At 46.2% G+C, this 10,728-nt stretch overlaps 1 protein-coding gene across 1 annotated transcript; it reads left to right on the top strand.

The window, feature by feature from the left end:
- Positions 1-816: 816 nt before the first annotated feature.
- On the top strand, positions 817-8,676 carry scd (stearoyl-CoA desaturase (delta-9-desaturase)). Its single transcript, XM_008288825.1, has 6 exons — positions 817-941; positions 1,296-1,567; positions 2,568-2,698; positions 2,835-3,040; positions 3,459-3,691; positions 6,298-8,676. Exons 2-6 carry the CDS (start codon positions 1,321-1,323, stop codon positions 6,495-6,497), a joined length of 1,017 nt encoding a protein of 338 aa, XP_008287047.1. The 5' UTR covers positions 817-941; positions 1,296-1,320; the 3' UTR covers positions 6,498-8,676.
- The last annotated feature ends 2,052 nt before the right edge of the window (positions 8,677-10,728 follow it).

Genomic DNA, 10,728 nt, shown 5'->3' with positions numbered 1-10,728 from the left:
AAAAAAAAAAAAAGCCAATAAGGAAAATATCCAAATCAATCATTCATGTATAGTATATGTTATGTAACGTCAAATCTGGAAAAAAAAAAAAAAAACGTTTTCATGAGGAAATACAGTGTTTGTACGAATCACTTGAATTATTAGCTGACGTCTAAATTTGTTTAATCATAGTTCTTGTGTAGATATACACATATAGTTACCCTATACTTGATTTATTATATTATAATTAAAAAAAAAAAATAACTATTTGTGGCATTCAACAACTGCGAGACCCATACTTCCGGTTATGGATGTAACGCTTTAATATGACTTGAATGTGTGCATCCTATCATGTGATTATTTTTCTTGCTTTCTTTTTTTAAATTTTGATTTCTAAGGTTGTTTTTATTTTTTATTTTTTAAGGGATCAGGATTACGTGACAGAGCAAGCATCTCTTTTTTTTTTTTTATTATTTATTTCTTTTTTTTCTTGAGAGGGCGGGGGTCCTCGGTCACCGGGTTTACTGTACAGTCACTAACTTGTTTTGTTCCACTCTAATCATTTACACTTCGTCACTCAGCTCGCGTGGATTCGTTATAATCCACGCGTGAATTGGAAATATGAGCGCGTTTGATTCCCTACATGTCTAGACAGCAGCGGCGTTAGCAGCGGCGGCGGCGGCAGCTGCTCTCCAGGGGAGGTAAATATACATCTGGCTGCTCGCAGAATGAATAAAAGGTGAACAGCAGATAAACAGGCAGCCAATCAGAGCCCGAGTTTCAGACGGCATCCGAGCGCTGATTGGCCAGTCACACCTCCAGCTCCGGCTCTCATTGATGCGTTCGCTGCAGAGCTGACTATCACTCTCCCTTTTCTGGGTTACTGTAGTTTTGGGTTAAACAGACCACCTCCGTCTCCGTGTAACACTCCGAATACCGTTTCTACTGCCCGGGCGTCTTCGGTGAGTTATTTTTGCTCAGCTTCTCTTTCTCCTACAGGTGTAAAAAAAAATTTTTTTTAGTGTTATGCAACGTCGCGAATGTCAGCTATAAGTCAGCATCATCGGTACATTACCACCCTCACAGCAGCAGCAGCAGCAGCAGCTAGCTTGGCACGGCTAGCTAGCATAAAAACATATTCACCGTGTGAGGAGGAGGAGGAGGAGGAGGAGGAGGAGGAGGTTGTGTTTTGTTTTGTGGAGATTTTTTTTTTCCATCCCCCCCTCTCCACCTTCAGCCTCCGTGACGTTAGCTCGTCACAAAAAAAAAAAATCCCACCGAGGTGACCGATTTCTCTCATCTTCTTGACCGCTCAGAGCATCACCAAGAACCGCAGCCACGATGACGGAGGCGGAGGCGTTGGAGAAGAAGCAGCACAAGTCCAGCAGCAGCAGCAGCAACGGTGATGTTCTTCCAGAAGCCACCACCAGAGAAGACGCGTTTGATCACACGTACAAAGAGAAAGAGGGCCCCAAACCTGCCCGGATCATCGTATGGAAAAACGTCATACTAATGACTCTGTTGCATATAGGAGCCCTGTACGGCTTCTTCATCGTCCCCTCAGCAGCTCCTTTGACCTTGCTTTGGTGTGAGTAGAAAAAAAAAAAAATCTACCTGTTACAACATCACTGCACAGACTGGGTGTTGCTTGTGGCATTTTCTTGCAGAGAGAGAGAGAGGAGGGGGGGAAGCATATTTTACCATATTAACAGCTGTTATGTCAGCAGCCCATCCCACTTTCTCCCCTCTGGTGGATGCAAAAAGGTGGCTGTGTTATAATCTGTGCAGGATCCTTCCAGCATCCTGCATGTGTGGGGGATTAGAGATCAGACGTATGCATCACCAGAGATTTAATGTCACAGCGTGCAGCATAAATCTGGAATCTGCACAGCACACCACGCCGATCAGCGCCACAACCCGACTGGCATGTTGTTGTTTTAGCAGCGGTATGAAATGAATGCAGGAGCTAATTAATTAGAAGAATCACGTGGCATCTTGTTGGAAATAATTGTGTCTTTATCCTGAATCAGAACAGCACAGATTGCAATGCTGAATAGATTTATCATAAATGCAAACATCAGATGCATTTAGCCGTGCAGTCTTTAACAGATATTTACTTTGTGCATGAAGTGTCACAGGTCGTGCTTTGCTTCGATCAGAGTTGTTCCTCTTCTTGTCAGACGAGCAGCACAGATCGCTTCATCGAGGACACTGTTTGATTGTTTGTGCAGCTCATTTATTCAAATTGTGAATATTACTTTGGAGCAAACTGATAAAGGGACAAATATGTTAACGGCAACGTGGTGAACAAATGCTTTTAATAATTTATGCTTTTGGAAAAGCTGTTGTGAACCAGATTTAGTGGGAGATTCAGTCTTCACTGTGACAGATATCAGGGTTTATCTGAGCCGACTGTCTTCTCATTGATCACTTGTTGCAGGAGCTCCCTCCCAGCTCTGACCGTGTATATTAGACTGATGCACAGGCATTGCAATGTGCAGCACAAGTGCAATAAGCTGCCCGTGAATGACAGAAGCAGACGAGTGCAACGCGGTCGGACTAATGTGTTGATGTGTTTCTCCCCACAGCTGTACTTTGCTTTTTGATAAGTGCTTTAGGAGTAACAGCAGGAGCTCATCGCCTGTGGAGCCACAGATCGTACAAGGCCAAATTACCTCTAAGGATCTTTCTCGGTGTCGCTAACTCCATGGCGTTTCAGGTTCGTCTGACTAACAGATCGCACAGATCTGTCAAACGCACACTTAAGAGTCACGATAATAGCAGTTGTCATTATTCTACAAGCACCACGTTGTGTCAGCTGTGTGCGTAATCTCCGTCTCACCCTCAAACCACAGAATGATATCTTTGAATGGGCGCGAGACCACAGGGTTCATCACAAGTATTCAGAGACGGACGCTGACCCTCACAACGCCGTGCGGGGCTTCTTCTTCTCCCACATCGGCTGGCTGTTGGTGCGCAAACACCCTGACGTCATTGAGAAAGGACGCAAGCTGGAGCTCAACGACCTGCTGGCTGACAAAGTCGTAATGGTTCAGCGGAAGTAAGTGGCACCAGTTAATAATTGATTTTTTACACTTCACCCTAGGAGCTGAATTTCTTTGATTCATGTTTTTTTTTTTTAAAAAAAAGGTGCCCGAGGAAGTAGTTTAGATAGTAAACAAATAAGTTGTACTTGCTGTAAATACAAATAAAGGCAGAGGAGTGAGACGGCACCCACCGCTTGCTGCAGAACTATGTCTTCAGTACCGGTTGAATTAATCATTCAGGTTTAACAAGGTGACAGTTGCCAACATGTCATGTTGAGTTTTACTAAATGTAGGCCTCGGTGAAGAATGCGTCGAGCGGTGGGGAGTGAATGAGCAAATCCTCGCCTGACAAGCAGCATTTGTGTTTAAATTTGGTCGGGCACAAAGTAAACACTTTCATTCTCCCCCCCGCCCACTCTGTCTCCTCAACAGGTATTACAAGCTGTCCGTGCTGCTCATGTGCTTCTTCATCCCAATGTTCGTGCCTTGGTATCTGTGGGGAGAGTCTCTGTGGGTGGCCTACTTCGTCCCGGCCCTGCTGAGGTACACCTTGGTGCTGAACGCCACGTGGCTGGTGAACAGCGCCGCTCACATGTGGGGAAACAGGCCCTATGACAAGAACATCAACCCCAGGGAGAACAAGTTCGTCACTTTCAGCGCTATAGGTACGAAAATCACATGAACGCATGATCTCACTGCAATGAATGAGGAGACAGAGACAGAGTTTAGACAGTAACCTGATGCTGAATACGTCAGAAGTGAATGCTTTACAGAACCTGGGTCCTGTTTGGACAAGGTTTAACCGTGCACAGAAGACTACAGAGATAGAAAAATGTAAATTAGTCACTTTGGTGAAGCACCGCCTGCAGAAAGCATGTTTGCAGGAAGTTGATGTGTGCACTTGTTGACTGCACAGTGGCTTCAAGTAAGGCAAATAAATAACAACCAATGATAGAAAGACTTTTTATCTGAACATCTTATGTACTAAATGTACTGAAGATGGGATTTAATCAGCATCTGTTGACATGCGACAGACTAATCTACCTAAACAGGCCCTTAATCAATCTAAATGTCGAGCAAACATCATCCAGCTGTTTAGTAGGAACTGATTTAATGACTTAAATTAGTTTTAATTCATGTTCTGAATCGATTTCCTTAAATTTAATTCCTGATATTATGCCGAGCTGCATGAAGCTCTTCAGAGAACACAGAAGCAATGTGGTGAAACTGAGCTTGGCTTGTAAAAAGGGCTGAACGATGTTGCAAAACCAGGCAGGCAGACAAACACAAGGGAGGAGGCAGAGACAGATTCTAGATATCAGGTGATATCAGAATGCGAGCACGCAAACAGAAACCTGGAAAACTACAGCACCAGGCTCAAAGACGGTGAGATGGTGAGATAAGAGGTGTGAAGGCCGTTTTATTTAGCGTGAGCATTCACCGTTCTTACATTCAGAGTCCAGAGGATGTGAACTGTATGGGCCGATTAACAAACTCCAGAACTGACACCCTGATGGGCCGGTCCCCCATGAGTTCAACCATGCGAGTCTCGAGTCAGTGCTTCCTAGAAATCCATGTGAAGCTGTTAAACTGAGCTCACAGAGCGCTCATCAGGAGGTGGCCTGAGGAACATGAAGGGCCAAACTCTGGTATATCACACACACATCCAGAGGATCTACAGTCACTTCCTGGACAGATGTGGAATGACGTCGCCTTCTAACAACAGTCAGGTGTTGGTCCAAACATGGAGGATGTGAGGGAAACTCTACAAAGAACCAACACACAAGAGGCCAGATGATCCTCCAGACAGAGTGCGTACAGGGTTGTCCCTCAGCGCACCGTCATCCCGGCGTGCTTCACCATCGTCCCATCTATCATCATGAAGTGCTTCAACAGGCTCATGACGTCCAGACCCTGCTGCTCCCCTCACCGGACCTTCTGCGCTTCATGTAGAACTGCTCAACAGGTGACGCCATCCTCGCCACGCTCCATCTGGTCCTCGCCCACGTGGACGTGCAGAACACGTGCATTTAGATGCTATTCTTGGACTTCAGTTCAGCATTTAACACAATTATCCCTCGGCGCCCGATCGAGAAGCCTGCCGGGTCTGAACGCTCCTATCTGCAACTGGATCCTGCACTTCCTGACCTCAGTCAGTCTGGACTGGCAGCAGCGTCTCCAACGCAACCGCACTGAGCGCTCAGGCCCGGCAGAGTCCAAAACTGTTCACTCTGCTGACTCACAACTGTGCACCAATGCACGGCTTGAATCACGTCGAGTTTGCTGATGACACGACTGTGGTGGGTCTCACCGGCAAGTACGATGAGTCAGCGTACGGATCGGAGGTGCAGCCGCCAGTGGACGGATGCAGAGCGAACAAACGCCGTCTCTGAGCGTGGACAGAACAAAGGAGATGCTTTCTGGCTTCTGGAGAACGAGGAGCCGTCGCTCTCTGCTGTACATCAACGATTCCCTCGTGTCGATCTCCAAGGGAACCCACCTGGAGAGCGTCACCTCGTCCCAGGACACCAGTTTCACACCTAAGAGAGCCCAGCAGCAGCACTGATGGTTTCTGTGAGGCTGAGAAACAAACATTATGGTGACCACATTCTTCTAAAGAGCCATAAAGAGCATCCTGAGCTGACTGAAAGTGCACCAGATAGTGAGGACGGCTACAAACATCCCTGGAGTCTCTCTTCTATCCGTCACAGAAATCTGCATCTGCAACACCGCCAGCATCGTGGATGACGTTCATGTTATCTGTGCATCTGCAACACTTTGCTATCGCAACGTTACATCTTTGTGCACAACCTGTTAGGCTTGGCGGTTTGTCCACGCTGGAGCTGAGCACCGGTCTGGTACTGTGGTAGTATTCTGGCTTTATAGTTCTGTCTTGTGCTGTTTGCACACGCTAAACGTTCAAGTGTGTGTAGTTCTGTGCTGTTCTATGTGGCACCGTGATCAGTCAGGTGAACGCAGCTCAGGGCTACGTCAGGTGACTCCGTGGGCGTAACAGGCATGCACCTGGGAGCGGCAGCAAGCAACCAGGGTGAATGAATGACTGCAAGGATAAAACATTACACCAGCTATAAAACCGCTGAAGGAGGTTTTTTCTTGCAATAAAAAAAAGACTAAAACAGATCTTGTGACATTGAGAAAAGGCTGCAAGTGCAAAAGACTGAGGATTCAAAAAAGAACAAAAGCTTTATTTATTTATGTCAAAGGTCATTGAGTGTGAATGTCTCACCGTGTGTCCTGCTGTGCCTTCCAGGTGAAGGATTCCACAACTATCACCACACGTTCCCATATGACTATGCAACCAGCGAGTTTGGCTGCAAGTTGAACCTTACGACTTGTTTCATCGACTTCATGTGCTTCTTGGGCCTGGCCAAGGACCGCAAGAGAGTGTCCCACGAGCTGGTCACGGCCCGGATGCAGCGCACCGGAGACGGGAGCCACCGCAGTGGCTAAGGTCCGCCGAACTGTGGTCAGCTTCGAGGCGGAACAACCGATAGGAAGAAGCTTCACAGTCCTTTGACGGCTACACATTTATCATCTTCTGAGGATAAACGTCAGCTTCATGAGGGCCTTGACCACATTTTGCTTGTTTTTGTGGTTTTTGTAGCTGTACCTAAACAAATTGTTCAAGATGGGGAAAAAAAAAACTTAACCAAAAAAAATTTAACCAAACATGCTTTGCAAAGCTCTTCGCCTCGATTCCCGTTGTTCAGTCGGGCCGAGGGTTTGCAAAGATGTTTTCAGATTTGAAGTAGATACGTTTTCAGAGTCGACTTCATTCTCCGCTGTTTCGCCACTTTGGTGTGCATCCTTCATGCAAGGTCAGTCATGTAGCCGATCATTTTTATGTAAGTATTACTCAATTATTACTCGAAACCGACACGAGGCGGAGCACTGGAATATGACGAAGTTTTAACTGACTGAAGGTTGGAGACTGTTGCCTTTATTGCATTTTACAGCAGGTTTTTAACAGTTCTCATATTTAAATTAACTTTTTGAGTGCTTCAGATTAGGGGAGGGGGGAAGAAGAAAAAAAAACAAACGGGATTTGAAATTTTGTTTAGAAAAGAAAAAAAAAAAGCTTGTTAAAGAAATATAGCACATGATGGAAGAATAAGGGAACCCAGACCTTCTTCTGACTCTGACAACCCAGAACTATATTTAACCTGCAGCGTGTTTCGGTGTGTAACGTGGTGGTCGTCGTCTTCTGCAGGAAACCGCACCAAATATGTGGAAGAGTCGAGGCGCTCGGAGGAAGATTAGCATGTACTATATTTAGCCTGGTGCAGCAATTGGCTGGAGTTTTTCTCATGACGACATACGGGACGTGTTCGGGTCAAAACTGCCGTCGCTCAACGATTTCACTGAGAAAACTTGAAGCGTTTAATCGAGCTGTTTTTAATGAGTATATCATAGTGCCAAGAGCATCGTGGTGGTGGTGCCGCCGTCTCCGTGGTCCACCGGAGCGCCGACTGCTTCTTCACTTTACATGATTGTGGAAGTTTTTTAACGTCGTGGCATCAGTGGCTTTTTTCGCTTCCTGGCTTCTTATCCGCCATGTCCCTTCTTGTTTTTTTGTTTGTTTTTGTCTTGAAAACATCTGCAGCAGAGATCTCATTGGTCAGTGCAGCAGCCGGTCGTGTGGCGGTTCTGGTGTTGCAGAACAACATGCATGGCGGTGTACTGTGGTGAGGTGTTGTGTCGGTGACCGTGATGGCAGAACTGTTTTCGTAACGTGCTGTGGAGCTGCGTCGCTTTTTTTCGGATCATCAGAACTGTTGCCGTGGTGATTTCCGAGACGGGGTCTGGTTTCCCTTTGATGTCCTGCAGAGGTGGTCGTCATGGCGAAATTTTTCGGTGCATCAATGTTCATGTTTATCTTGGATTCTGGTTGTGTGGAATGCTTCTCTTATTTATGTATTTATTTCAGGATTTTTCTTATTGACTTTAAAAAAAAAACAGAAAAACATTTGCTCTAAAGTGAACCAGATGTTTCTGCATTCCAAGATTTGGCAGACGGTAAAATCTATGTACAAAAAAAAATCTATCTAAACCAAACCGGAGCACCTGTTTGTTTATTCCCAAGAGTCAGGATACAACCTAATGCCTTATGACTTGCATCCATTCCTTCGCATCCTGTCAGCTAAGACTAAAAGGTTCACAAATACTAAATCTGAGTTGAGTGTTTACAGAATAAAGCGCCGGCCGGGCGGAGCATCGTTTTTATTCTGGAACCACGTTTTAATTTAGGCAAACGGTAGCATGACAACACGAGGTACTGTAAATGCAAATAGAGGACAGAGTGTCATCCTGAAAGAATCAGATACAAACCCAGCAGCCGCTGCAAGCGTTCGACATTTAACTTGCAAAACGTGGGATCGTCTCGGTCCGTCGCGGTGAAGAAAGGTGCTGTCACGAGGAGCGTTAGAACATTATCGGAGCACCTAGCGACAATATCACAAGCCATGCAAACAACTCCTGCTGTCCAGAGCGCCAAAATCTGCATTTTCCTAACGAGGAGGAGGAGGAGGAGGATCCAAAAGGTTTTCAGTCTGACCATGTCAAATCTCAACTGTATTCTATTCTGAAATAAAAATTCACAATATTTTCAATACACTCGTAATTCCATGAACAGTTGTGGCTCTTCTTTTTTTTTGTCTCTGTGTTTGATTTCTGCTCACGTCTCACCGTTTACACCAGATGATCATGTTCAGACTGGACTTTACACGTAGCCAGGCTGATTCTCGATGCTTCACATATTCTTTGACGCTACCTGCAACAAAATCCATCTTGATTTAGGGAAGAGTGACGCCGAAGGCTGTCAGGGCTTCTGCTGATTCACATACTGATCATACCCTCGTAGAGAACGCTGCACGTTCTTAGTTATCATTCAGAAAATCAGCATTTTACTATAGATATTGGCGACTAACTGTCCCTTTCAGCTCTGTTTCCAGATGCTTGCTTACTGACTCATTTATGTAGATGTAGCGACCTTCTGTGGTTCCTTTCTATGTATATTTTATGTGCATGTCATGGATGATTTAAGAGATTAGCAGATTATTTCTTTATAGCTGGTGTAGATCTTTAGTGAAGACGTTCCATCTCTCATCCAGGAGGCTTCATCACCTCTGACTGACCAGTTGGGAGTTCCAGGTACTGATATCCTGAAGGAGACATTAACACCTGAGTTTCAATTGGTGGTTTTGTTGCTCCTTCCCCTCGTTATGTGGGTCGTTAGTGCTCCCCCTGACACAGTGGGGTTCGTTAGGGTCTTCTTCAGGATATCAGTATCTGGAACTCCCAAATAGCCACTCAGGATTGATGAAGCCTCTTGGATGAGAGGTGGAACGTCTTCAAGGAACTCAAGCAACGACTCATCCACGACAACAACCACGACCTGGATGACTGAGGATCTTCACAGACGTGTATCTTCAGTGATCATGTGATCCACTGGAAGCAGGAGAAGTGGGTCGGTAGGAACGGGTGGGTTGTTTTGGACGTGTGCCTCGGCTTCACCGTGTTGGGGGGATTAGGAGGTGGAGGTGGAGTGGGTTGGTTGGAGGAAAGAAGAGGACAGAGATGGATGATTCCTTCAAAAATAACTAAAAATAATTCATCATCATCATCATCATCATGGCAGCCTCGGCCAAGCTTCACATCTTTGGTTCCAATCCATCCTGTTGGTCATGCATGCGGAGAGCTCGGCTGAGGTGGTCGCACCAGGATCCCGCTCTAGGGTGTCCAGGAAGGTGGTGGCAGGTCTTCCCGGCTTCCACCAGCCGTGGGACGGCTCCCAAAGAACGAGCTGGCTGGCAGGAAGCTCCCTATAGCGGCAACGCCAAGTCTCCTCCAGGTGATACGACCTGTGATGGCAGGTCACCACAGAGTGTGATGTTAGGAACATGGTCCCACCAGCTGATGTCTTCAGCAGCCCAGAGCATCCTGGTACATGTACCATCAAGAGACTTCTCCAGCCATGTACTGAGGGACCTGCATTCATTACCGTACAGGAGAATGGACTCGACTGTGGCCCGGAAGAATCTGGTCTTGAGCTCTCTGGAAAGGCTGGATCTCCACACCACACTCAGACCGCTTTCCAAGCCATCGCCGTGCTCACCCTGATATCCTGGTTTGTGCCGTTTACCCCAAAGCCTGGATACCTAAAGTCGTCCACCGTCTCAGGAGGCATACCATTTACTGGTCAGCGGCAAATTTACAGAGATAATTGAGCAAAACAATAAAACAACAAACAGCAGCAAGATACATGCAAAAAAAAAAAATCAGTCTGGATTCTTAGAAGAAGTAGGCCAGAGGCTTCCAGAGGCTTCCAGAGGCTTCTAGGGGTTTAAATGCTGACTAAAAAACCTGCTTGTGTTCTGGTTCCATTAAGCAGTAAGTCATCTCTGTGTATCAGAGTTTTTATCTGAAAATGATCCCTTCCTGCCTTAAAGTGGCTTAGATGTAACTCTACACCGCCGCTTCCTCTGATGGATCCATGAAGTCGTTCTCCGCCCAGAACCTCCAGCGCTTGCTGCAACTTGAGCTCATCGACTCACTCATGAGTTAGTGAGTAAGTCAGCCGGACATATTCGACCTGGAAACTGATTCTAAAGAAGAATGACACAGAAAGCCCCGTCCTGCGAGCTGATTGGTTCTTCAGGTTTGTGACATATGAAACCCTGGA

The sequence above is a fragment of the Stegastes partitus genome, unplaced genomic scaffold, assembly GCF_000690725.1.
Source record: "Stegastes partitus isolate 25-593 unplaced genomic scaffold, Stegastes_partitus-1.0.2 Scaffold576, whole genome shotgun sequence".
Classification (NCBI taxonomy): Eukaryota; Metazoa; Chordata; class Actinopteri; family Pomacentridae; genus Stegastes; species Stegastes partitus.
The sequence above is the reverse complement of the archived record's forward strand: the minus strand, read 5'-3'. Positions and strand labels throughout refer to the sequence as shown.